Genomic DNA, 26,788 nt, shown 5'->3' on the forward strand with positions numbered 1-26,788 from the left:
ACGGCGGCGTCCCCCCGGGAATGGTGGGGGAAAAGGGGGGAAAAAGGAGGGAAAGGGAGGGGAAGGGGGAAAAGGGCGGCGGCTTCCGCCTGGCGGGAACCGGGACGGACACCGGGAGCGGGAACGGGCCCCCCCTCCCGCCACTGCGTCATGGCCGCCCCCCCACCCCTCACGCACTGGGGGCAGCGCCCCCTGGCGGCGGGTGTGTGTGAGGGGAACCGGCCCTTGCGCCATTAATTAGTGACGCTCGTAATTAAAGCGAGAGTTTGTGTCCCCGGGGCGGGACAAAAGCGGTTCCTGGAGTCGCTGTCGGGGTCAGGGCGTGACAAAAACCGGGATAAAGTGGTTCAAAGACAGTCATGTAATAAAAATGTGGTGGGCGAAGGGAGGACGCGTCTGTCGGGAGTCGCCTCAATGACGTTTAATTAAACGTTCCCGGGAAAAGTTACATTTTCTCCTTTTCCAGGCTGCCTCCCTGCCTCACAGGGCTTTTCAGGACACGGGGCTCAGCTTTTTCCAGTGCTAGCAATCCAAGGAAAGAATAAAATTCATAAAAACAAGGCCGAACACTCGCATGCCTTCCCATGGGATGCCCAGTGGGAGGAGCCTCAGATCCTTAAAGGAAGAACCACCTCCCTTGGGCCTCACACACCTGAGCAGGGCAAGCAGGACCAAAGGTCCGGACCCTCAGGGAAATGAGGTAAATCCAAAGAAAAGGCTGGAAAACAGCATTCCTACAGCTCCGGGACTGAATAAGCTCCAGGGACGGGGTGGTGGTGAATGGGGAGCATCACTGCGGCTAATTAGGACTAATTAGCCCCATCAGCACAGATGGAGCCCTGGAGTTGATGCCCACAGGACTCAGCATCATCTCCCCAGGCCATAGGCAAGGAAAAAAAGAATTCCAAGTCTGGAATAAAAGGACGAATGCTAAATTTTTGGTTAAATGTTCAGGGGTGAGAAATGGGGATTTTGGTACAGCACATCTGGGGCCAGCTGTGCCCACCAAACAGAAGCAGAAGCATTCCAGCTATTTTTTAAGCACCCAAATATTATTATCCCAAATAAAAATTGTGTTTCAAGACCAGAGGAGCCTCTGTCTGCAAATTCCAGCCTCGGGAAGTCTGAAAGATGCCGGAGCGGCCGCTCTGGGAAGGGAAAAAGTCTCCTTTAGTCAACTGGAATGGCAGCCAGAGGTTGAGAAAGGCAAAGAGCCGAACTTAAACTTTTCCAGGGCTGGAAGGGAGAAACCAGCTCACCCTGGCCTCGGGAATTAGGAAAGTGTTGTCAGTTTGGGATCGTGCCGCAAGGAAAAGCCTCCGGAGCGCGGTCCAGGCGCCCGTCTCCAGCTGTGTTATCCGGAGAAAGCAGCAGATGGAAACTATTCTGCCCTGTCAGGAGCTTGTCCTCTCCCAGATTCCTGCTTTTCGGCTCCCAGATTTTGTTATCATCCCAAAACTGGGTCATGGCCTGTTGGAGGAGCCAGGCTGGGAAGTGCCAAGGAACGGGAGAAGGGAGAGGGAGGAGAGGGAGAGAAGAAGGAGAGGAGCAGCCATGCTTCCAGAAAAACATTTTCTTCTCATTTTTAGGGGTATTTTTGAAGCACTCTGGAGTTTTCCCTTCCCTCCCCCAGCACAGCCCTGGGATACATTTCCCTGCCCGGCTCCGTGTCCAGCCGGAGCTGCCGCCAATCCAAACATCCTCCATCCGCCGACAGCAGCCCTGAATGTCCCTCCTTGTTCTGCCAGAGAGATCCAACCCCTTCCCAAGTTCCCATACCCCCCAAAAATCCAGGGGCTCGATCCCCCAGAGGAGACAGATCCATCTTGGGAAGTCTCTTTCCCTTGGGCAAGGAGTGGGAATGGCTTTAGTGGGTGCAGCTCAGCAGGATGCCAGGGGGTGAGGATTCCCAGGGGAAAGGATGCTCAGGGATGAGGATTCCTGGGGGAAAGGATGCTCCAGGCTGAGAATGCTCAGGGATGAGGATGCTCCAGTGGGAATGAGCCCCCTCCCAAACAACATAAAGCAGAAAATAGAACCATGGATAACAGGTTCTGCCCCTCCCAGATCCCAATTCCCCTTGCACTGCTCCAGATGAGCATTCCCCACATCCCCACATAGGTGCTTCACTCCGGTGACATCCTTTACGTCATCCTTTAATTGTACTAAATCCAGCAGAACATGCACAAGCAGGAGGGTGCATCCCCCTGGGAAAAGCTGAATCCCAGCTCTTCCCAGCATTCCTACGCTGGGATGGAGGCTCTGACTGATGGAGCAGGGAATATTCCCACCTCCACATGCAGCTGAAGCTCCGTTGCGAGGAGGATCCATGGAGGATCCCCCTTTGGGAGGTTTAAGGAGCAGGGATAGCCCTGGGATTCCTCCTTTGCCCTGCTTGCCAAGGAGGGCACCCAGGGGGATGTTCATGGAGTTTTCCAGCCCTGATCAATCCCAAGGAATTAAAGCACCAGACCTCAATCCCCACAGGCTGCTGGGGGATTCTCAGCATCCAAAGGGAAGTGGAAGTGTGTTTTTAGGGAGCAGGACTCCGGGCAAGCAAGGGAGGAGCGCAGGGAAGGCCATGAGCCTCCCTCCTCCTGCACGCTCGGCTTCACTGCTTCCAAAAGGGAAAAACGGGAATTCAAGGGGAATCGGGGCTGTGGTTTCCATCCGCTGTGGTAGGACATCGTCCCTCTGGAGCTAGGGGTGAGCACGGGGCTTCCCGCTGCCGTTCCACCTCACTGGGTGGTGTAAATCTACCTCGGCAGGTGTAAATCCACACGGGAAGAAGAACCTGGGGACAGGGGAGGCGGGCTGGCTGCGGAGCAGCTCCGGCCTGGGATTGCCCCAGGAGCCGCGGGATGCTGAGCAGGGAGCAGGAGGCACCCCTAGAACGCGTAGGGCGAGACGAAGATGGTGATTTTGGACAGGTGCTTGGCCTGGAACACGCGGTCCAGGTACTCGGCCATATCCACGTCCACGTGGATGGTGCGGGGCCCCTGCAGGCTCTGCACCAGGATCAGCTCCCCGGTGTGCCGGTCCGAGCGCTGCACCACAAAGTGCCCGCGGTTGTTCCCGCCCGCGATGCCGAAGCGGAGGCTGTCGGGTCCCGGCCGGCCGGGAGCCGCTGCCGTGGCCATGCGGAACAGCGGCGCCGGAGTCTGGAGCTTGGAGGGAAGCGGGAGGTAGTGGAAGGAGATGGTTTTGGGAGCCTGGTGGCACGAGCGGCTCTCCATGGGGCACGGGTTGCGCTCGCACTGGCTGCGAAAGGAAGAGCAACGGGAGATTTTTGGGAATGCGGCATCCGTGCCCCTCACTGGCGTTGGATCCATGGATTTTGTGCCCCGCACTTACAAGGGGGAGGTTTTGACGTAGGAGACGTTGCCGGCGGCCGGGGGACACTGGGGCGTGACACACTGGAATCCCCCACCAGTGTTGATGCAGGTGCTCCCGCTCGTGCAGTTATCCTGGGATAAGGAACACTCATCAATATCTGGAAAACAGGGGAGGGAAGTGCAGTCAGGGCCTGGAAATCTCCAACTGAGCTCAGCTTGCCATCAGAAAATAGGCAAAACCACCTTAAAACGGGTCAAATGCAATCCAAAAAATATGGGAGCATCCCAGAATTCCAGCTCCTCTCCCCAAGCTCTGCCCTGGGCCAGCATGGGTTAACAGCAGCCCTTTCCCAGCAGGAAGGCAGCTGCTCTTCCAAACTTTCTGCTCGGTTGTTTGGAAACACCATCCCTTTTTATTTACTGAACCCCCGTGGGACACCTGGCAGAAGCTGGAATGCAGAGGATTTGCTGGGAGCATTAGCGAGATGCCATGGAACACAGGAAAATCAGGGAGCAAAGGGGAAAGTGGGATTTTTCTCACCCTGAACTGCAGCCATCAACACTTGGGGCACAAAAAATTCCCTGTTTTTCAGGAGGCTTCCAGCAGTTGTGGCCTCCCACCATCCCCACCTGCTGCCTTCCACTTGCACCCCAATTCCTTTGGGACTGGGGGAGATGCTGCCACCCTCTGAGCTGATCCTGGAATCCTGGGGGTTTAACATTACTTCTGGTTCTTCCCGGGAATTCTCTGCTCCAGGAACATCCCCACAGCCATAGCAGGGTCATCTTCAGGGATGTGCAGACCCAAAGTGTCGCTCCATCATCCAGAGAGGGAAAGGAGAGGGAAGAGGGAGACGGAAAGGGAGAGGAGAAGAAGAAGGGGAAGGGGAAGAGGAAGGGGAAGAAGGAGAAGGAGAAGAAGGAGAAGGAGAAGGAGAAGGAGAAGGAGAAGGAGAAGGAGAAGGAGAAGGAGAAGGAGAAGGAGAAGAGAGGGAAGGGAGAGGAGCAGCCATGCTTCCAGCATTTTCTTCTAATTTTTAGTGATGTTTTTGAAGCACTCTGGAGTTTTCCCTTCCCTTCCCCAGCACAATCCTGGGATTCATTTCCCCATCCAGCTCCGCATCCAGCCAGAGCTCCCGCCAATCCAAACATCCTCCATCCGCTGCCATCCCGCAAAGCATCGCTCCATCATCCCCCTCCCCTCCACAGCAAACTCTCCCTTGGAAATGGAGAAAAAAGGGGGGGAAAATGACAAAGCACTTGGGAACCAGTGGATTCCAGCCCCCTCACCTTCGCAGCTCTTGCCGTCGCCCAGCAGGACGTATCCGGCGGGGCAGGAGCAGCGGAAGGAGCCGGGAATGTTGACACAGGCATGGGCGCAGAGCCGGGGTCCCCCTTCCTGCTGGTACACCTCGCACTCGTTGAGGTCTGCGGAGACAGGGATTCACCAGCATCTCACTCCAGCCTCCAGGAAAACCCAGGAGCGAGCGCGGGCTGGAGGAGCGGGCCGTCAGGAGGGTTGGGAACGGGCCGATGGCAGATTCCAGGCAGGGCTGTCACCAGCGGCGTCCCGCAGAGGGCGACACTGGGCCCAGTTTGAGCTCATCCATCCATGGGGTGAAGGCTTTGGAGCCCCCTGAGGGAGTTCGGAGGAGCGGCCGATGGCCCTGAGGACTGAGTCTCCCTCGCTGGAGGTATTCCAGAGCCAGCTGGACACAATCCCGTGCCGCGTGCTCTGGGATGGTGGGGCTGAGCCCCTGTGGTCCCTTCCCATGTGACTCGGTGACTCCGTGTGGGGAACAGGCACCGAGCCAGCCCCGCATCCCTCCCTATCCCGGCTCACCCTGGCAGATCCCGTTGGAAGCCGTGCCGCTCATGTGGAAGCCGGGATCGCAGCTGCACTGCTGGGTCTGGGCGATCTGGGCACAGCGGGGCTGCCGGCTGAACGCCGGGTCGTCCGTCACGCTCCACGTGGGAGGAGCTGCGGGGAAACGGCGGGATGGGGAGCTGGGATGAGCTGGGGATGAAGTATTCCCATTTATCCCCCAGTAAGGGTCACGCACCGGTCTGAGCCTGGTACTGGCAGGTGGTCCCGGTCCACTGCGGGGGACAGAGGCATTTGAAGTGGCTGAGCCCCTCCAGGCACGTCCCGCCGTTCTGGCAGGGGCTGCTCGAGCAGTGGCTGATCTCTGCGGGAAAAGCAGCCACGTTCCATGTTACCTCCTTTCGGGAAGCAAGCCTCGGGAATGCTGCGCGCGCCGCGATGCTTTGGTACCCTACGGCACGTCATAGCCAGGACAGCGTTTCCCCTCATCTCTCCTGCTGAGCTGCTGCAGCTGCAACTCCCAGTTTTCCTTAAGACTGAGAAATCCCAACGCACGGGAGCTGCAGCATCCCTGGGATGTTGGCTGGCTGGCACTCGGGGTCATCCCAAAGCCGTGGGAGCTGCAGCATCCCTAGAACTGTGGGGGACAGCTGCGATCCCTCCCCGCTTGGAGCACCCCAATATCCCCCCGTGTTTCAATAAATCCACTTTTCCAAAGGACATTCCAGGGCAGGGAATGAGCAGTACCTGCACAGTGGGGCTCCTGGCCTGTCCAGCTGCCGTTGGCCTGGCACATCCGTGTGCTGGAGCCCAGGAGCTGGAAGCCTGGATCGCAGGCGAAGTGAACCTCGTGATCCACCAAATATTTGCTGCCAAACTTCCTCCCATCCGCAGGGGCTTGGAGGGCAGGACAGGAGGCTGCGAGACCGTGGGAGGGGGATGAGTTTGGAGCGGGCCCGATGCTTCCAAGCCACCCTTGACCTGTTATTTCCCTGGAATATTGTCCCAAGGACTCACCGGCGGGCGGCTCTGGCGCGGCCTTGGCCAGGGAGGCGTGGATGGTGCTGAGGCGGCTCCTCACGGCGCGCAGCCCCTCGGAGAAGCGCGTCTCCTGCCCCTTCAGCAGCTGCTGCATCTGCCGGATGGCAGCCAGGAGCTGCTGCCTGCTGAGGCAGCTCTGCGGGAACAGGGATGGGGGCGGCGATGGGGACAGCGCTGGGGACCTCCCTGTGCTGCCACTCCGCCCAGGAGCCAACCTGCTGCCCATGGCACGGGAGCTCCGCAGCATCCGCTGCCCCCTGAGCACCCTGACTTTGTGTTCCCCCCCCACTTCCCCCGATCCAGGAGTTTTTTCCACCTAGGCCTGCGCTGCAGGCAGGGCTGGGATGGCTTTGTGGGAGAGATGCTATAACTCATGTTTCATCCTGCTGGAGCTCCAGCCCTGTCCCGCTTCCACATGACAAAAGAAGAGGAAAACAGCTGTCTTGTGAGCTCTGCCGGGGCCAGGAACGCTGGTGGGACTCCTGCCTGCAAACCGATCGCTCCCACGGGACTGACTCATGCCGGAGACGGGCACCGTTATTATGAGATTCCTGTGGAATTGACTTGAAGCCGAGGAAAAAGAGCAAAGCCAGCTCCAGAGTTCCGAAATCCGGGGAGCGCAGTGAGGAGAGAGCACACAGGGACTGGGCTGGGGGCGATGGAATTCCGGGAAAGCGAGCGGAGCTGGTGGGCTCTGCCCCACCTGGTCCAAGGCGTTTCTTCCCCCTTTCCATAACCGCACTGAGGAATGATTCCCGTTTCCAAAGAGCTGCTGAGGGTTGAGGGAGGACAAACACAGCAGCCCGAGCGACGCGCTCGGTGTCCTCTGCTTCCCGGGAGCAGTTTCGGGGGTCCCGGGCTGCCGCGGGGGGATGAGCCGGGCTTTGCTGGCAGCTCTGGGATACCCCGAGCCCAGAGGAAGGCAGGCAAAAGCAAATAGATGCTGGCGCGTCGCTGGCTTTAATAAACAGCTCTTTGTTAGGGCTGGGTTTAACTCCGGGAGCCAGCGCAAGCTCCGGCGGGATGCTGAGCCACGGCAAAGCTGGAAAATCCACCCCAAAAGCCCCAAGCGGGGATTCTTTGCTTCCGGTGTGCTCGGGGGCAGCTTCAGGTGCGGGGTAAGAAGGGCAGAAAGAGCCCGAGAGAAGCCGCGCGCGCTTTAAGCGCGGCTCAAGCGCGGTTTAAGCGCGGCTTGGGGCTTTGCCCACCTGTTTGCCGGGGCAGGAGCGCGGGCAGCGCTGCGGGGCTGTCGAGGCGCACGGGCAGCGGGGAGCGAGCGGGAAGCGGCGAGGAGCCCCGTGCCCCCCCCAAGCCCTCCCGGGGTCCCGGTCCCGCTCACCTGGGCGGCCGGCGCGGCCGGGAGCGGCAGCAGCAGCGGCAGCAGCAGCAGCAGCAGCGGCGGGAGGCGGCCCCGCGCCCCCCGCGGCCCCGCCATGGTGCGGTGCGGCCCCGCCGCTCTCCGGGACCGGCTGCCCCGCGCTCTCCCCGCCCCGCCCGCGCCGCCCCCGCGCTGCCCCGTGCAGGGGACGCGGCGCTTCCCCGCCCCGGCGCCGGGCCGGCCCCGCGCATCCCCCGGGACAGCGGCGGGGCTCTGCGGCCATCCCTCCCCCGGGACAGCGGCGGGGCTCTGCGGGCATCCCCCCCCCGGGACACCGGCCGGGCTCTACGGGCATCCATCCCGCGGGCACCCATCCCACGGGCATCCATGCCCAGCGGTCGGGGTGCGGGTGCGTGGCTTTTACCCCCAGCAAAGCTGTTCCTGGTGCTGCCAGGACGAGCGGGCACCGTGCGGGAGCCCTCGACAGCCCCCCCGCTCCGGCGGGGCCGGGACCACCCGCGCCGGGCAGGGAAACCCTTTCCCCGCCCTGCACCCCTTCCCCAGCTCGGTACCCCCTTCTCCAGCTCCTGCACCCCCTCCCCAGCCCGGTCCCCCCATTCCCAGCCCAGCTCCCCCCAAGGAGAGGCGAGAGAGGTGCTGGGTCCGGCTCCAGTTGCTGCCCAGCGGCCCCAGCTCCGGAAGCAGCAGAATTCCCCCCAAACGGAGAAGGGGCAGCAGGGAAGGGCCAGGCCACGGCACGGGGGGGTGGTCCAGCCCTCCCAGGACCCCCTCAGGCTCCTATTTCCCCGGTGCTGCAGCAGGAGCAACGGCTCCTCGGCACAGGGATGGGATGGATGGAAACCCATCAGGGAGAAGGGAATGTGGGAGCACCCGCTGTTCCCATTGGGGCTCCCGCTGCTGTTTTCCACGGGGATTTCTTGCGGTGTGAAATGCCCCAGCAGGCTGTAGAGCTGGAGCCTTGATCATCCTGGGGCTGCCCATCCCAAAAACCTCCACACATGATGGAGAAGCGGGAAAACACCAGGCCCTGCAAGGCCGGCTGCCCCTCAACGCCATCCGCCCCACCCTGCTCTGCTCCTTCTGGAAAAGATGAATAATTACAGCAAAATAATTCCACTGTTAATTCCAAACCCCTGGGACTTCAGCCCAGGAAAGGGCTCCCAGGCAGAGCCAGCCTCCACCAGGAACACCATGCAGGAGCTGATAAATAAAAGAGACGAGTGTTTATTAAAATATTCCCTCTGTGTCCTTGCCCTGGTGCCGCTCACACCGTTCCTGGCGGCACTTCCGAGTCCTCCCCGCGGCTCCCGGCCCGCGGCCGCTCCGACGCCGGCAAAGTGCCGGCCTGGCTCCATCGGCTCCCCGGCTGTGAGGCCTGGCAGGGAAGCAGTGGCACGTAGGGCTCCTCCACGGGGCCACCGAGCTGCTCCTCCCCGACGTACCTGGTGGCCCACGGCTCGCTGGGGTGCACATCCACGGCCACCAGCGCCGCCTCCGTGCCGGGGGAGCTGGGCTCCGACGCCTCCCCGGCATCCAAATCCGAGTCCGCTTGCGGGAAGCCCGAATCCTGCGTGGAGTCTGGGCTCTGCTCGGAAGGCCGGTGTTGATGTAGATGACGTCCCCGCAAGCCTTGGCGCTGGGCAGGTTTTCCAGCAGCTTCTCCAGCTGGACCTTGAGCTGGGAGAAGGTGGGGCGGGTGGCAGGGTCGGCTCTCCAGCACTCAGACATTATTTCATACCTGGGAATCGGGAGAGGAGCGCGGTTAACAGAGGATCCCAGAATGCCAGCATGGCTTGGGTCGGAAGGGACCTCAAAGCTCATCCAGTCCCACCCCCTGCCATGGGGCAGCACTTCCACTATCCCAGGCTGCTCCAAGCCGTTCTTGAACGCTTCCAGGGATAGGGCAGCCACAGCTTCTCCGGGCAGCCTGCACTTCTCTGGATTATGGAAGGTATGGGGACGTATTCCGGTTTCCCTCCAAGCTGGGCAAGCCTTGAAATTCCCATTAAATCAAAGCGAAACCAGCTCCCTCTGCTCAGGCTGTTTCCCAAGCACATGGATTTATCAGCCCAAACTGCTTTAGAAGTGTGACAAGTCTCTTCCAGTGCAGCCCTGGGATCTGTTCCCTGGGAACATGCCAGCTCCATGTCTGGGATGCCCAGTCCCTCCCTTGGCAGGTGCCTGCTCCCAGGCTGGATGTCAGGGAGCCCTGGAAGCTCCCAGCATGTCCCTGCCAGCCTCTCTGCCCTGGAGCAGGCTGGATTCTTAGAGGTCCCTGCACTGCTTCCTTCAGGAACAGGCAGTGGAGAGAGGAGCCTTGTAGGAAGCGTTGTACAGCTCTGTTTATCCGGTTTGGATTCAAGGCTCTCAGCCATGGGGGGTTGAACATCTTCAGCTCTAATGGCACTGGAGAAAAACTCGGGAAGGAAGCTTGGGAGAAAGGCCTTTGCTGAGCTGCTCAGAAATTCAGAGGTTTGTGTTTTCCACGTTTTCCCTTTCCAGATTTATGGATTTGAGGCGAGGAAGGGCCCTAGAGGGAGTTTTGGGGGATGAAGAGGAGCATCACCAGCCAGGACCTTTCGGCCGAAACAAATCCAAAAAATAAATAACATGCTAAAAGGTCCCATCACTGACTGTTCCTGGTGACCTTGCCAGCCCTACAAACCCATTGCTTCCCCTCAGGATATTTGCTGGGATTTCTGCCTGGAGTTCAGCAGATGCTGACACACGCTCTGCTCTAGGATCTGGCCTTCCTTAGGCATGTCGTGCAAACATTAAGGGGTTTGTTCCTGGGAAAACCCATTTTCCCAGCTGGGATCCCACCACTCACAGCTCATCCAGGCAATCCTCGGGCTTCTTCAGGCGCTGCCCATGGAAGAGGTACTCGTAGATCTCGTGGTTCTGCACCCCTGGGTACGGCGTCATCCCGCGCGTGGCGATCTCCCACATGGTGACACCGAATGCCCACTGCCGGCACAAAGGGAAAGGCCAGGGCTGAGGGGACACTTCCAGGAGGAATGAAAGAACCTTTTCATGGGGAAAGGTCACTGCCTGGCGTCCCAAGGACAATGGGCAGAGCTGTGGTGCTCCCAAAACCAGGAATGACCAGGGCGGAGGCGAGCGGCCCACTCAAGGAACCGACTGTGCCGGCAGCAAAAGGGCTCCAACAGGCTCCTGCACTTCCAGGGAATGACACCAACGGGAGCACGGCGTGGCTCAGCCCAGGGGACTGTCCCTCCAGGCACGGGGACCTACCACGTCACTCTTGGTGGTGTAGACACGGTCAGCCAGGGACTCGAGGGCGATCCACTTGACCGGCATCTTGGCGATGCGGCCCTGCCGATAGTAATCGCCGCTGTAGATCTTCTTGGAGAGCCCGAAGTCCGCCACGCACACTGTCATGTCATCCCGCAGCCTGGGAAGAACGGGCATCAGCGCGGCCCCAGGGCCACCTCCCGAGCCACGAGGCCCAGGCTGAGCTCTGTGTCTCGAAACCAAGGGAAGTTTTATTGAAGGGAGCAGAGCTGTGCCGTAAACCCACAAGGTGTTCATCCCATGGGATGGGCAGAGGAAAACACTCACATGCAGTTCCGAGCTGCCAGATCCCTGTGGAGGAAGTTGCGGCTGCTCAGGTATTCCATGCCCAGGGCGATGTCCACCATGAACTTCACCAGGGTCTGCAGGGGCACGAACTGGGGAGGGAAGCTGGGGGTTACGCAGCGTTGATCCGAAAGGCTTCCCTGCGCCGGGCTGCCATCCCAATGGATGAGCCCACGGCAGCACCGGAGCTCTCACCCCTCAGACCCTGCCATTCATTGAGCCACGAGCCTGCAGGAGCTGCAGGGGGATTCCTTTCCCACCCCGATCCCAGCCGGCTCCTCTGCTCCCGGTGCTCCCTACCTGTGGGGCCATCTCCAGCCGGGAGCGGAGCAGGAAGCTGTGCAGGTCTCCGTACTTCATGAACGGCAGGATCACCATGGGCTTGGGCACCTGCAGGGAGCTCAGCTCGATGCACACCCCTGGGAAACACGGACAACTCACACAGCGCCCTGGGCAAAGGGATCCGGGCCCACCCAAATGGCAGGGCGGGAAGGGACAGCCCCTACCGAGGAGCTTGATGACATTGGGATGGTCAAAGTCCTTCATGCACGCTGCTTCGCTGAGGAACTCTTCGATCTCCCTTTGGGAAAAGTTATCCACTGGGAAGCAGAGAGGAAGAAAGAGCTTTAAAACCCCCAAATGGTGCCAGGATGCTGTTCCTGAGAGATGTACTGGGAATGCTGCTATCCAGTGGGACAAACAGCAAGTTCTGTGGGGCAGGGAGACAACTTACACTTCATGGTCTTCACAGCCACCTTCTGTGGGGCCCCTTCAGGCTGGCTGAGCCGTCCCTCCATCACGGATCCGAACTCCCCTGCACCACGGGAAAGAAGGAGCCCCTTTATCCTTTCAGGACATCACCACATCCCTAAGATCTGGAACGCCCCAAGATGGAGCCACAAAGGCTTGTTCCTCCTCAGTGACAGGAGGAGGACAAGCTGGGCTCAGGGAAGGTTCCCTGCCCGTGGCAGGAGGCTGGAATGAGATGAGTTTTGCTCACCCTCTCCCAGGACCTTCCCCAGGCTCAGGGCGTTTCTGTCCACGACCACATCCTGCAGCTTCTGCTGGAGCTCCCTGCTGACCCCCAGGCTTCCCACTGCAGGAGAGGGGAACAGGAGCTCAGGCACATCCCATCTGCTGCCGTATCCCCCTCCAGCCCCTTCCAGAGGGATAAAAACGGATCCTTACGGGTCAGTTCCACGGCTCTCCGGCAGTAGGACTTCTTGGCCGTGTAGTTCACTGCCAGCTCCGAGTCGTTCCTGCTGAAAGCATTCCTGGGGGGACACAAACACATTTGCTAGGGCCCCTTCAGCTGGATGGAGGAATCAGCGTGGCAGGGGCAGGAGCCTGGGGGATCCGGAGGAAAAGGGGAAATGCACATTCCATTTCCTCTTTCCTGGATCAGCACCACCTCCTGCAAGGTCTGAGCGAAACAGCAGCTCCGCAAACAGCGCTGACCCATCAAGGAGTGAGTCACGGAGCTTTTGGGGAGGAAATAGGACACTCATTTCCTAGTCAAGGAGCAGGAATTCTGCTGGAGCCCTGCAGAGTCCAGCTTTGGGAAAAAAAAACGGGCCATGATGCTCCAGAGCTGGGAAAGCAGGGAAAGAGTGACAACGACCAGTTAGGAAAGGGATCCTTGCTCCAAACTGCGAGCAGTTAAATGCCACTTGGGAAGTCACAAGGAGGAGTGAGGAGTGCTGGGTTATTGCAGGAGAAAACAGCCCTTTGTCCGTGATTTTAAACAATGCCGGGCCATTGAACCCGGCGTGGGATGAGGCAGGAGGGTTTCTCTAGGCCATGGGATATTATGGACTCATAGAATCATGGAGTTGAAAGGAACCCACAGGGATCATCCAGCCCAGCTCCTGGCCCTGCACCTCAACAATCCCACCCTGGACATCCCTGGGAGCGGTGGCCAAGCACTCCTGGAGCTCTGGCAGCCTCAGGGCTGTGCCCATTCCCCGGGGAGCCTGGGCACTTCCCTTTGGGGGAAGAATCTCTTCCCAAAATCCAGCCTAACCCTCCCCTGCCACAGCTCCAGCCATTCCCTTGGGTCCAGGTCACCCTCTGGTGACCAGTGACATCTCTGCTCTCTCATTTCCGTGCTGAAACACCTCCCCCACAAAGTTGCACAAGTTCACTTCCCTTTAAAAATAGGAATAGTGAGCAAAAGGTGAACTGCTGAGCTAAGAGAGGGAGGGGAAACAAAAATCCACTTAGTCCCTCACCACGGGCATAACAAACATCACTTGTGGTAACAACGTCAGTCCTGGGGACAGAATCCTTGTCCCCAAATCCAGCAGGGGCTGCTGGCCACCCACCCCTGGGAGTTGCCCCGTTTTCCATCCCCTTACCCGTATTTTGTCTCCACGCATCGTTTCTGGATGACCACGGTCAAGCAGAGGATGAATCCGACGGCAATTGTCCCACAGATAAATCCCAGGGCTATGACAAAGGAGTCGGCATTCCCGGAGGCTGGAGTCGAAGAGGGGGCTGAGGTTATTAATCCTAAGAAAATATCCTGTTAATGGAGCCGGTGAAAGAGTCAGCCTGCAGCACCCGGGGCTTGGGGCAGGAATTCCCAGGGGTTTTCAGCGCAGCCCAAAGGGTTACACGGGAAAAGAGGGAATGAGGAGCGAGGCTTTCCTGCTCCCAAACCAGGACCAGCTCCCCGATCCCTGGCTGACAGGGAAAGCATCCCAAGGAGGATGGAGCGATGCCCAAGGGCCTCATGGAAATCACACCCTGCGCTTCTCCCAGCATCCCGCCCTGCTCCTCCTTACCGCTGGCAGGGATGAAGATCTCCACGGGAAGGCTGAAGGGTCCCACGCCCCCCTTGGTGACGGCGGCCACGCGGACGGAGCAGGAGGCGTTGGTGGCCACCACGGGCAGCACGGCCACGCTGCCGTTCCGCCAGGCCTCGGCAGAGACGTTCTGCTGGAGAGAGGAAGGGGAAGAAAATCCTGGGCTGGGGAAGGCAGGGAGAGCTGGGGACTTACTGAGAACCGTCCCCTTGGCAACCCCTGGAGCCGCTTTGCTCTCGCAGCCCGGAGGAAGTGCGGCACCCGGCTATTTAGGGAGAAGAATGGCCCTGTGTGCGAGGGCCGGATGGGATCGGGAACGGAGCTGAGCCGCGCTTCCCGTTCAGTCCCAGCCTTTCTGGCCCTCTCTGCTTTGCAGCAGCAGCAGCCAGGGCCAGAAAGAGGCAGGGAAGGATCTGGCAAGGAAGGGAAAGGCTCTGGTCACACGGGTTGTGACCCTCGGCCTCCGCTGCGGCCACTTCAGCCACGGGAGCCCTGTGAGCCCCAGCACCCAGGGATCCGTGTGCTCCTGGTGGGATCCTCCAAGCACTCCAGAAGTAGATCCTAGGGCAGGTATTTTCTGCCTGCGGCTTTTGTGCCCAGCTAATTATATCCCAGCTTTTTACGTGCTTCCCTGGCTGGTGCCATGGCAAGAGGCAGCGTGGCTTGGTAAAAACACCGCAGTCTTTCCCTGCAAATTCCATCCTTTCCTGGATGCTGCTGCTCCCTGCCGATTTCCAGCTGCAAAACAGCTGGCAGCTGCAGCCAGAACATCTGGCAGGCTGCTGTGCCCAGCAGAGCCTGGCTCCTTCCTGAACGTCCCACAGAAGAGCAGGAGCTGCAGGGGATCGGAGGGCGAGGAGAGGGAATGGAGCTGAGGGGGATCGGTGGACAAGGAAAGGGAATCAGCTTCTCAGAGGGAACCAGGTTCTGCTCCCTGTCCCAAAAAAGCTACGGAAAGGGATGTGAAACACCCTGGGAATGTGTCTGCACCTACGGGCAGTGACAGGAGCAGGGACCTCTTGTCACCTCTGCTCCCACATTCCTGCCTTCCTCCTCCTTGTATCCACATGGGATCCTTTCCCTACCACCAGCCTAAAACTGGGATCCTTCCCTATCCCAGAGGGCTCTGCTGTGTCATCTGAGGACAGGCCCAGGCCGTGAGCACAAAGCAGGGCAGACCTGCCAAATCCATGGGATTTTAGGAGTTTTGTGGTAGTTGAGGAATTTCTCCCTGTCCCAATGCCGGAAGCCGTGGCTCCAACAAGGACTGCTGGTTAAAGAGGAAAATAAACCAATTTTGGGGAATTTTCTGGTTGTGGAGAGGCCTGCAGGTGGCCCTGTGACACCGAAATCCAGCTTCTTCCTGACTTTATCCTGCAAAAACTGCTGGTTATTTTGGGGCACTCCAGATTTAGCCTGTGCAGGGCCACAACTCAGGGACCTTTACTTCACGGAATCATCCTCACAGAATCACTTAGGCTGGAAAAGACCTCTGAGATCCCTGAGTCCAACCTTAGAAGGAGCTTTTCGAGTAGTCAGAACTCCAGCCTCATGCCTCAGACTCATGGAAAAACTGAGAACTGGAAAAAATTTCACTCCATAAGCTGGAAAAATGGACAGAAAACAACAACAACGAAAACAGCAACAACAAATCTCCCAGGGCTTAAAGGGCAAGGCCTGGATTCAGCCTTTTGCTGCAGAGAGACAGCTCCTGTCAGCACTTTTTTTCCGAGTCACAAGACCATGATTTTGTTTCCCTGGCTTCATTCAGGCTGGATCTATACGGAGGAGCAAAAGGAGAACAGAAAGTGCAGCATCCTACAAAAAAAGCGGGATGAGTCACTGTTTCCAGCTGGGGTCACTCCGCCAGCCTGGCACGGCGGAACCCAAACCACAGCTGGATCCATCCCTGCTGTTATCCACGGGCTCTGGATGGGATCTTTAGCCCAGAGCCCGGGCCAACCTTGCCCTAGCTGCAAATTCCTGCAGCTGCTTCGCAAATCCTAGAAAAGGCAGGCAGGGTGTGCCAGGTGATTTCATGCAGTCACGGAGAGGCCTTTGGGCCAAGGAGTTCCTCGAGCTCTGAAATGCTGTGCATGGGATAAATCCCAGCTGAGTAAGGAACAGCTCAAAATCCAGGGAATGCAAGGCCAGGAGTGGTTTGAAGCGCACATGAAAGCCTGAGACAGCAAAGAAATGAGCTCCAAAAGAATCCATGGAAGCACCATAATCCATCTGGACATCCCTGCCGGGATTTTTTCCAGGATTTAGCCGTTCTTCCCCATTCCCTGGTGACTCACCATGCCCTCAGAGTTGTGCCACCTGTACCAGATGTGGTAGCCCTGGAGCTCCCCGTGGATCCTCTCCAGGGATGGCTTCACCCAGCGGATCTCCAGCGAGGAGCTGGACTCATTGAAGGACACCGTCACGTTCAGCGGCGGCGTGGTCGGAGCTGCGGGAATCATCGGGAAAGGAGGTGAGGGGATCCAGGAGAATGGGTGCAGAAATGTGGGAATCTGATGGAAAACGAGCTGGAGCTCAAGCAGAAAGCCCACGGAAAACGGGGAACTTTCCTTCCCCACCCTGGGAGCAACCAGGACTCCGGAGCAGCATCTCATCCCGAGGCATTGAGGCAGGGAAACCCTTCCCAGTCCTCACTCCCCGTTTCCTACCTCCCTCGGTGGTGCTGGCCGTTATCCAGGGGCTGAACGCCGACCAGCCCACCTCATTCCCGCAGGAAACGCGGATGTTGTACTCTTCCATGGGCTCCAGCTGCTGGATGTGAAACACGTGGGGAGGCACCGAGGTCTGGAAGGGCTGAAGGGAGACGTTGCCTCTTGGAACAACTTCCTTGACCTTGAATTGGAAAATCAGTTCACAAACAGGGATTAGTCAGCAACAACCTGCAGGGAGAGACGTTGGAAAACAGGATCCGGAGCCCTGCCTCCCATCCCAACTCCGCAGGCAACAGTTCCTGCAGGAAAAGCTCATGGCAGGATATTCACAGGGCACAGGGAGAGGGCTCCAGCACGTGTGGAGTTGGGAACATTCCAGGGATGTTGGGAAGGAGGTAGGGATGATCTGCTGTCTCTTGTGGCATGGAGCAAAAGGAGCGCCAAATAAAATAACCAGGCAGCACATCCCAGATAAACAAAATAAAGCCCTTTTTCTGTGCAATGCACCGTTGGAAAATAGGATTTATCTCAGTGGGAGGTCACGGGCCTAATCCCAATCCTTGTCACATTTAGTAGCATGGATGGATTCAACATCCCAAAACCAAGTCCTGCTTTTCACAGAAAGACAAATTGCTGAATGTGGAGCCCCCCTGGAGCTGCCCACAGAGCCACTGCAGCTTTCCAGGAAACATCTCATTTTGTGGGAAGCACTACCTGGACTGGGACAGAGGGGGAAAGAGGGAAGAGCAAGGACAAGGACCTCCCAACCCATGTGCACAAGGTCGTGCACTCCTCTGCAAAGCCTCCATCCATGATTTTGGGATGGCAGGAGACCTGTCCTTGTGCTCAATCAAAAGAACCCCCCATGGTATCCCAGGATGGTCTCAGCATCTGTTTCCCAGCCAAAATATAAGAGAACAGCCTTCAGCCTCAGGTTTTCATGGAGAGATTCCCAGAAATATTCCAAGTAGCTCTTTGGGAGACTCTGCAAGCCTGGGGTTGCTGCAGCCACACGCTTGTCCCAGTCACACGCTTCCCAACCAAGCAGCGATCCCGAAGTCGGGATTTGGAGGGGCAGGTTCCCCTCAGCTCCCCATTCCTTAGAAACAATGGGAAGGAGCTGAGGGGTTGCCTGTGTTCTGGAAAAGTCAGGGAATGCCACCTCCATCCCCAAGCTGTCCCCAGGTGCTCTGAGAGAGGCGAGCAGTGACCAGAGGAACACACACGACACCTCCGGGACCAGACATCCTGAGCATCTAGCCCAATCCTCAACTTGTCTTCTCAGAATAAAATCCATCGAATCCATGGATTTTGGCGGAAATCAGGATGTTTGCGAAGTGCACCAGTTGGAATTGGCAGGTGGGCCAGCTGCAGCCCTCGGGAATGAGTCACTGGCTCGGGGGTGGGGGAGGGGGCGCCGGGGATTATCCAAGGGGACAGAAGCAAAAGGGCTGAGTCACAGCTGTGTTTTTGCCAGAATCCCTCTCCTGTTTTCCAAAGGCCACTTCCTACAGACAGACCAGGAATGTTAAGTCATAGGAAATTCCTTGGCTCTCCACCCTGCCTCCCAAGCTCCAGCTGGAAGGCAGCAGCAGGACATGGTGCTAATATTAGCCCTGGTACCTTTCTTCCCTGGAATTCCTTTCACTTTTACCTGGCTTCAAAGGTTGCCTCTCTCCACGTGCTATCCCAGCTGGAGTGGAGATTTTCCAGGATAAAAACTGTATCCATCAGACAGCAAGATGGGCTTGGACTGGGAAAGCCGGCCACGTGCAGCAGGTGGAAAATGCCTGCGGGCTCCACCCACAGAGGTGGCATTCCCTGAGTTGTCCAGGAATGGGGAGCTGAGGGGAACCTGCCCCTCCAGATCCCGGCTTTGGGAATGCTGCTTGGTTGGGAAGGGTTTAACCAGGACAAGCGTGTGGCTGCAGCACCTCCAGACTTGCAGAGTCTCCCGAGGAGCCACTTGGAGCATTTCTGGGAATCTCTCCATGAAAAGGCAGCGTAACCTGAGTGCGTTGCCCAGTGGAAAGGGGCTCCAAGAGAGCTGGAGAGGGACTTGGGACAAGGGCATGGAGTGACAGGACAAGCAGGAATGGCTTCCCACTGCCAGAGGGCAAGGTTAGGTGGGATATTGGGAAGGAATTCTTCCCTGTGAGGCCGTGGCACAGGTTGCCCAGAGAAGCTGTGGCTGCCCCATCCCTGGTCTGGACATCCCTGTCCAAGGGATAGCGGAAGGTGTTGGAAGGGAGTTGGAACCGGATGATTTTAAGGGCCTTCCAACCCAAACCAGGATTCCATGAAATCTGTGCAGCTCATGCAAACACCAGCAACTTCCACCTGCCTCGGAGCATCCGTGTGGGGGAGTTGCAGGGATACAGGAATTCCGGATGCCTACCTGGACGCTGCAGCTGTTCAAGGCAGAGAAGGCATCGAAGCCCGGCACCCAGGATATCCCGATTCCGTGGGCTGTCCTGTTGAGGACCTGCACGCTGAGGGGAGCCGATGGAATTCCTGCAGGGAGAAGCCAAGGGCAGCCTAAACACAAACATGGCATGGTGGCTTTTCCCTGGAGCTCCCAGGGCTCAGTGTGTGACCCCACATCCGAATTCTGCGGATGCGCCGGACCACCGGATAGGGAAGCACAAAAATGTCACTTTCAGAACTATTTTGGCCATTTCTATATTTGTGACTGCTCTGGGCAGCTTAGAGGCCACGACTTATTTTGGGGAACACCTTCCTCGCGTTGCTGGAGCGACTCCCATCAGGAATGTCTGCAATTTCCACTGTTTCCTATGGAAAATTCCTATGGAGCACCACCCTGGTTGTGAAGGAAGGAAAGGAGCGATGCAGCCCTTCCCGAATCCCACTTTGAAGCTGACAGTTTTGCTTTCAAATTTCATTTCTGGTGCTCCCTCCCCCACCCCGATGCTGGGATGACCGAACTGGGATGACCACACTACAACCAGACCCCACTGGATTTTAACTATAGGATTGAAACCGGGATCTCCCTCAGCTCGTGAAGGAAGAGTGCTGGGAAGTGTGGAGACTTGGACACAGAGGTTTAACAGGGAACGGGAGCTGACCTTTGATGTTGACCTGGCCCGGGCTGGATGCAGTCAGGCCTTTGCTGTTGTGGGCCTCGCAGCTGAACAGCGCCGGCTCGCTGAGTCCTGCCGGGAAAACACAGCCCTGTTCCCTGCATATCCCAAAACCATCCCAACCCCACCAGCTCCCCACCTGCAAACCCTCAGGGTTTCCTTTCTTAGCCTTTTTTTCACTTCCCTCTGTGGCACTTTTGCTGCCAGTGCCCGGGGGTGACCCAGGCAGCAGCTGCCCCACTCCCACGCCGGGAGCACGCGCGTGCCGTGGCTGCCAGACCCGGCAGGGACGGGATGTCCCTACGGAGCCCTTGCACAAGCTCCTGAGGAAGGGGTTACTTTCCCTCCAAAAGGGGGAAGGCAGAAAGCAGAAGGGCCCCCACCACGGCCTGGTCAGATGATGGAGCGCTGGTCAAGGATTGCTCAAACCCCCCAGCTGATGGCAGAGAAGGACCACTGGAAATACCCCGGGGCGGATTGTCCCGGCCCGCCTGAGGCGACCCCGGGCTCGGGATTCCTGTCCCATGCCAAGGTGGACGTGGGGAGTGTAGGCTCATGGCAGCAGTGCCTCGGGCTGCCAGGGCTCCTGGGCCAGGAGCAGCTCTGCTCCAATGACCCAGCCTCGCGGGTGCCAGGCGGATGCGAGGATATCCAAGAGGAATGAGTCACTTCTTCCGGCTTTCACTGCCTTTTAAAGGCCACCCGCCGCTGGATGCCAAGACCGGGCAATTATAGCCCAGCTCTTAATTAACCACCAGCCTCCTCCTCACCAGCAAAGCAAGAAATCCCCCATCTTCTGCCTCAAAGTGCAGCAAAACCAAAGTGGGGTTTATGGGACACCAAGGATTGTTCTCCCTGGGTGCCACCAGCTGTCACAGACACACAGCACAGGGGCATCCCAATCTCTTCCAGAGGCACAAAGTGGGGACCACCATTCCAGCAGCCCAGGAGAGCAGCCGGACTCCTGCTGGCACAGCCAGAGGCTGGCAGAAAAATCTGCTGCTTGCTCAGGAAAAGAGTCACTTGAGTATCCTGCCTCTTCCAAGAAAGGGATTTCTGGCAGCAGCCAGAGGGGGTCGGATGGGGCTTCCTGCCCCAGAGTGGCCCCAGGGCTGTGCATGGCACGGGAACAGCCCCTCCAAGCAGGGGGATGGCACAAGGCACATTCCCAGCAGTGTGTCCCGTGCAAAGAGACTCCGTGGCAGGGACGCTCCTGGCTCACCTGGCACGGTCAGGACTGACGGGGAGATGTGGGGTTTCTGGTTGAGCTGGGTATTGTTCCGGAACCAGTAGATCTCCACAGGCTCCGGAGGCCCCACAGCCTGGCACGTCAGGTTGAAGGGGCTGTTCCTGGTGACGTTCAGCTGCTTGGGCTGATGGATGAAGTGCGGGAGACCTGCACGGACACAGGGAAGCAAGAGGTTCACAGGGAAGCAAAGGATTCCCCATTTCTGGCTCCCAGCTCCCAGTCACTCAGCCGGGACACAACTCCACAGCTGCTCCAGCTCACCTTCCAGCCGCACCAGGATGGGGTCGGACACCACCTCCACGCCAGAGACGTTGAGTTTGCAGACGTAGGAGCCGTTATCCGAGCGCTGGGCGCCGAGGATGCTGCCGGACAGAACGGACACCACCTCAGGGCTTGTGGCTTCCCATTTTTCCAGGAACCAGCCCTCAGGGCATCCCTCATTCCCACCTGCTCCGGAAGGCCAGCGGCACTCACCTGAAGGTGGAGGTCATGGCCACCTCCTCCTCATCGGGGATCTCAAAGTGGCTGCTGGAGATGCGATTCAGCACGTGCAGCTCCCTCCCGTCCTTCCAGAGGGAAATTCCCGGGGCATCGGGCCGGAGCAGCTCCTGAGGCACTTTGATGGAGCAGTTGAAGGTGGCGTCCTTGTGCTCGTTGATGACCACGTGTCTCACCGTGGGGCTGAATCTGAGCTGTCCCACGGAGCTGCCTGCGGGCTCCTCCCTGGTGCTCCGCTGGGAACGCCGGGAATGTGCCCACAGGTACAGCCTCACGCTTCCTTCTCCCTCAGCACCCTCTGCAAGGAACACCTGGCGTTTTCACCACCACCACCAGCAAGTTTTGGAGACCTCGCAGCAAAACAACCCCACTGCTTCCGAGAATAATTAAAGGCGGCTCATTTCCATTCCCCAAAATGGCATCCCAGGATTCTGGACAAGCAGCACCTCCAAAAAAGTCCTTTTTAAAACAAACAGGAGCAGCCCAAGCTAAAGAAAACACTCAGCCATGTTTCTTTGGGCAGGGGAGAGGCAGGAGCTATTCCTGCTGCATTACACCCCCGGGACTGGAATATAAAAGGATCCCTGGGCAGCAGGAATTTGGGACTTTACTCCAGCAAACCCCTTGCGGGGCCTCATCTGAAGCATTTTCAGCTGGGGCAGAGGAAGAGCTCCCGGCTGGAATTTCGCTGATTTTAGGCTCTGCCAGGAGCCTGTCCCTTCCCAGGACAGGGAGAGCGGGACATGCTCTGAGTCAACTTTTGCTAAGTGCCTCCACTCCACTGCCTTCCCCGGGAAAAGAGCTGCAGATGGATGAAGAAATGCCTTTAGATAGTGTATAGGAGCCAGCTGCTGTTAAGTGCTGCTCTCCCAGGGTCTTCTCCCACATTTTTTCCCAAGGGAAAGCTCTTTTTGAGGACTTCATAGCCCCACCTCCAAATGACCAAATGGCATTTTCCCCCTCCCTCCCAGCACTTCCCACCCAGCCCAGAGAACAGCTCCATACAAAGCAACTCCCTTCCCAAAAAACGTGGATTTCTGAGGAGATCAGATCTATGGGATCCACCACGCGGAGGTGGGTTTTCCTGGACCGTTTCTGAGCTTCCTGAGGCTTTCCCAGCCATCAGCAACCCCGAGCTAAGTGGTAAACCTCCCTTTCAGCATTGTGCCGGACAGGAATTTCAACTAAATTAATTCCCTTTTCCAAGAAAGCAAAGCTAAACAACCACTCACAGTTCAGAAGATAAAGAAAGCACAGTTTTGATTGAACCTGAGCTCAGCTGAGTTTGGTTTTTGGGCAGGTTTTAGCCCTCAAACATCAAACAACAAGTTTTTAAAGCTACGTCATCCCTGTTGTGAGTATTGGGGCACGAGCCTGGTGTGTTTTTCCCAGAGCCAAGAAACACAGCTCGATTTTGAGGCTGGATAGATCCCTTTGCTAAATCTCTCCCTGTTTTTAACCCTCAAGAAATGCTGCTTGAGGACAGAAAGCCAGCAGGGTTTCTCAGTGCAGAGGGAAGGGGGAGGCTCTCCCTGCCTCTCCCGCAGCACAATGGGTTTCCCTTTCAGAAAAAAACAAAAAGAGCCGCAGCTTTTCCAACCTGCTTCCCTAAGCCTCCCATCCCAGCACAAACAGAGCCCATGTGACTGCTGCAACACTGCAGGGACAGCCATGGATGTGCAGCCGGCTCTCCAGCAGCTCCCTGAGGATCTGCCACATGCAAACAAGCTGCGACCCCAAATTCCCTTCCCTGCCCTGCTCTTCCCAGAGGTCACTCAGGCTGGAGCCACTCCCTGCCTGGCACAATCCAAGCTCCCGCTGCTGTTTTCATGCTCCATTTGAAATGCTGGAGCAGCTCCCCCGGCACGGACCCCTGGCCAGGGAGGACGTGGATTTGTGCCGTGTCCCGGGATGGTTTCTGCTTCCCTGGGCTGCCTCAAGCTTAAAGGCAAAGAGCAAGGAGGATCTCAGCCTTGTTTTCACACTAATTAAGTGGGACGAGGTGTTTGCTGGCCCAGGAATGAAATATTTTCCTCTCTGACTCATGTGAGTGCAGGAATTCCTCATCTCCAGCACTGCCTTTGGGTACCCCTGAAGTTTGGGATGGGGATATCCTCACGGCACTTTGGAAGGGACTCATCCTGTGTGGCAGGACAGCTCTTACTTGAGTCCAGAGCAGTTAGGCTGGCTCTAAAATCCCAGGCTAAAGCCAGGGAGCTGCAAGCCCGGTGTGCCTGCGTGGGTGCCGGAGCAGCTCCCGTCCTAACCACAGCCAGGCCTCAGGGAAAAGCTGGCGTGGAAATCAAACCACTTGCAAGGGCACTGCTGCTCTCCTGGAACACCTGGAATTGCAGCAAAACTCCAGGGCAAACAGAGGCAGATCTTTCTGCACAGGTCCTGCGTGCCTTTCTCCATGGAGAGAGAAATTTCAGCAGGAAAATCGGGCAGGATACTTCATTGGGGATGAGGAACAACAAGCAGGGATCTGCACACCCCACGACTGAAACAACAAGGTCTTTACTGCAGTCATGATGCATCCAGGTCTGCCAAAATGCTGCCTGCATCCCTAGCCCTGGAATTCCCACTGCTGGGAGTAATTCACCTGCTGCCAACAGCTTCTGCTCAGGCACTTTTTGAGCAGGAGGAATAAGGAGGCCCTGCCTGTGGGGTTTCCAACCTCCCCATCCCCTGGGAACTGTGGTGGACCCAGAAGTGTCAGGTTAACATTGGACTCGATGATCTTTTCCAAGCCAAATGGTTTTATGATTGTAATAAATTAATTTCCCCCAGGGCCACACCTGAATCCAAAGAGATTTTCCTCATTCAAACACCTTTTGTACAAACCAGCCCAGGATTCCTGGTTACATCCACAGAGAGTTCCTCTCACTGCAGGCTCCTGCTGTGACAGTCAGGACTTTAACTCCTCCCTGCCCAAAGCAAACACATTCCTGCCTTCCCTGCTAAATTCCATCTGCACGCTGACTCCGAGTCCCCCAGGTGCCCCAAAGGTCGGGCAGCCCTAATGACAGGATTTTTGAAAGTCCAAAAATTACTTTATCTCCTGATTTCTTTCTGCACATAAAGTTGAAAAGCCACCTGCAAAGCGCCACAAACCGTGGTGATTCTCGAGGATTTTTCCCAGCATCACTACGCAGCTGGCTCATGGCTAATGGGATAAATCCCGGACCGATCTGCCACAGTTTGTGGTGGTGTCCCCGGCAAGCAGAGGCACATCAGGCAGCGAAGTGCTGGGACAGGACCACGCTGCAGAGGCAGAGCTGTGTCCTGCTATAGCCAAACTGCGTGTCCCAAGACATTCAAATCATGCCCCGGAACAGCCAGACCCTGTGTCCCAGGACACCCAAACTGTGTGTCCCAGCACAGCCAAACCCTATCTCCCAGCACAGCCAAAATCATGTGTCCCGAACAGCCAGACCCTGTGTCGCAGGACAGCCAGACCCCCTCCGGGTTGCGATGCGGACAGAAACCCGTCGGGAGCTCCCCGCGCAGCTTTCCCCCGGGCCCCGCCGGGCGCTCAGCGCGGGGCGCCCACGGCCGCAGCCCCGGCCCGGAGCAGCGCCCGCGGGGGAAGCGCTCCCCGCGCCCCGGACAAGCCCCGCTCCCCGCGCCCCGGACAAGCCCCGCTCCCCGGCTCCCCGGTGCCAGGGCCGCCCCCGGCTCCCTCCGCGGCCCCGCGGACTCACCGGCCGCTCCGCGGGGCGGGCGCAGGGCCGCCAGCAGCGCCCAGAGCAGCGCCCAGCGCCCGCCGACCATCGCCCGCCAGCGACGGCACCGCCAGCGCCACCGCCACGCTCCGGCACCGGGACCGGGACTGGCACCGCTCCGGCACCGGGAACACGGCTAGCAGCGGCACCGCTCCGCCACCAGCACCGGCACCTCTCCGCCACGGGCAGCGGGCGCAGGACTGGCAGCGGCCCCGCAGCGGGACGGGCACCGCTTCCGGCGCTCCGCCGCCCCCGGGGGCCGCCAGCGCCCCGCCCCGCCCCGCCCCGCCCCGGCCCGGCCCGGCCCCGGTCCGCCTCCCGCGGCGGGGGAGGGACAGGGCAGCACCGGCGCTGCCCCAGCGCTGCGCGGCCACCGCTGAGCCCTGTCTGCAGGTGCCACGCGGCTTTTAGACCCCGCCGGGGTGGGGATCCACCACTGCCGCTGGGCAGCTGTGCCAGGGCTGGACAGTCCTTTCTGTGAAGGGATTTTCCCAATGTCCAACCTAAACCTCTCCTGCCACAGCTTGAGGCAGCTTCCTCTTGTCCTGCCACTTGTTACCTGGGAGCAGAAACCGGCTCTCACCTGGCTGCAACTTCCTGTGTCCCATCCCTGGCAGTGTTCAAGGCTGGGCTGGATGGGGCTTGGAGCAACCTGGGCTAGTGGAAGGTGTCCCTGCCCATGGCAGGGAATGGGATGAGGTTTAAGGTCCTTCTAACCCAACCCATTCCATGATTCAGACACTTGTAGAGAGTGACAAGGTCCCCCCCGAACCTCCTTTTCTCCAGGACAGGAACGCTCCTTCTCACCTGGCCCACACCAGCGGGACAAGAGGGGACAGGGACAGAACCAAGGAAAGGAGGAAGACCCAGGTGAAACCAACATGAGCCATTAACCCAAGGCAAACCGAGGACATCTCCTGTGCCGTGGGAAGGAAACAAGGGAGTTTCCGGATATTTAGAACCTGCCCAGACACTGGCCTTGCATGGACACACTTGAGACCAAGGTGTATGGAGGCCGTGAGTGTTTCCCCCACCAGGGGAAGGGACTGGGATTTGGGGAGCCAGCAGCCTGCTGAAGTGGCTGAAAGGCACTGGTATTTCTCTGCACCAACCTTGCTGCTCCCTGAACCTGTGACACAAGTCACTGCCTGCTGCACTCTTCCCAAAGAACAGAACCACACCTAAGCCAGTTGGAAGCCTTTTCCAACTGGGAAGAAAAACTTTCTCAAACTCAGTGAAAAAACCCCAACAAATCACTCCCAGACTTCTTTGACTTGCAAAGCTGCTTATTCACTGCACATTCCCAGGCCTTGGTGACAGGGATTGAGTTTTCCTCCCAGCTTCCCACATCTTGAAGCCATCAGCAGCCACGGAAGGGCTCATGGAGTTGGAGGCCCCAAGGAAAGGGGAGAAGGAAAATGCACTAAAGCTGCTGCAAGAAGTTGGAGCACCTTCCGTGCAGCTCCAGCAGCACTGCTTTTCCTCCAGATGTTGGGCACATTCCCTGTGGATCCAGCATCCCTCAGGGAGCAGGACGAGACCAGGGACAGACATTTGTCCCATGGCTGTCATTTGCGGTCAGCCTCTGGCGCA

The 26,788-nt window shown here is 58.3% G+C and overlaps 2 protein-coding genes across 3 annotated transcripts; both read right to left on the reverse strand.

The window, feature by feature from the left end:
• Nucleotides 1–2,140: 2,140 nt before the first annotated feature.
• Nucleotides 2,141–7,555, reverse strand: FBLN7 (fibulin 7). 2 transcript variants are annotated; one of them, XM_039569927.1, is made up of 8 exons: nucleotides 7,541–7,555; nucleotides 6,178–6,337; nucleotides 5,908–6,078; nucleotides 5,399–5,524; nucleotides 5,179–5,316; nucleotides 4,626–4,763; nucleotides 3,355–3,493; nucleotides 2,141–3,261 (listed from the first exon to the last, which is right to left on the reverse strand). In XM_039569927.1, exons 2-8 carry the CDS (start codon nucleotides 6,293–6,295, stop codon nucleotides 2,889–2,891), a joined length of 1,203 nt encoding a protein of 400 aa, XP_039425861.1. In that variant the 5' UTR covers nucleotides 6,296–6,337; nucleotides 7,541–7,555; the 3' UTR covers nucleotides 2,141–2,888. The 2 variants fall into 2 exon arrangements, with proteins under 2 accessions (XP_039425861.1, XP_039425860.1); XM_039569926.1 differs by lacking the exon at nucleotides 7,541–7,555 and having other exon boundaries at nucleotides 6,178–6,467.
• Nucleotides 7,556–8,741: 1,186 nt separating this feature from the next.
• MERTK (MER proto-oncogene, tyrosine kinase) lies at nucleotides 8,742–25,433 on the reverse strand. The gene is given in 20 exon segments (XM_039569555.1): nucleotides 8,742–9,130; nucleotides 9,133–9,278; nucleotides 10,371–10,507; nucleotides 10,796–10,955; nucleotides 11,123–11,232; nucleotides 11,441–11,559; nucleotides 11,647–11,739; nucleotides 11,874–11,954; nucleotides 12,141–12,236; nucleotides 12,329–12,414; nucleotides 13,498–13,651; nucleotides 13,927–14,080; nucleotides 16,248–16,399; nucleotides 16,620–16,803; nucleotides 19,021–19,136; nucleotides 19,709–19,795; nucleotides 20,946–21,119; nucleotides 21,234–21,334; nucleotides 21,447–21,768; nucleotides 25,175–25,433. Coding segments are annotated over 20 exon segments (2,868 nt in total). The 5' UTR covers nucleotides 25,245–25,433; the 3' UTR covers nucleotides 8,742–8,804.
• Between the last annotated feature and the right edge of the window lie 1,355 nt (nucleotides 25,434–26,788).

The sequence above is a fragment of the Corvus cornix genome, chromosome 3, assembly GCF_000738735.6.
Source record: "Corvus cornix cornix isolate S_Up_H32 chromosome 3, ASM73873v5, whole genome shotgun sequence".
NCBI lineage: Eukaryota > Metazoa > Chordata > Aves > Passeriformes > Corvidae > Corvus > Corvus cornix.

What these genes read in the sequence shown, in the direction of transcription:
- FBLN7 (XM_039569926.1), bottom strand. Translation starts at nt 6,448, where the DNA reads ATGCTGCGGAGCTCCCGTGCCATGGGCAGCAGGTTGGCTCCTGGGCGG. An exon ending in CCAGGAGCCCCACTGTGCAG is followed by an intron (nt 5,525 to 5,907) that starts GTACTGCTCATT and finishes CTTTTCCCGCAG; the next exon opens with AGATCAGCCACTGCTCGAGC. An exon ending in TACGTCAAAACCTCCCCCTT is followed by an intron (nt 3,262 to 3,354) that starts GTAAGTGCGGGG and finishes TTCCTTTCGCAG; the next exon opens with CCAGTGCGAGCGCAACCCGT.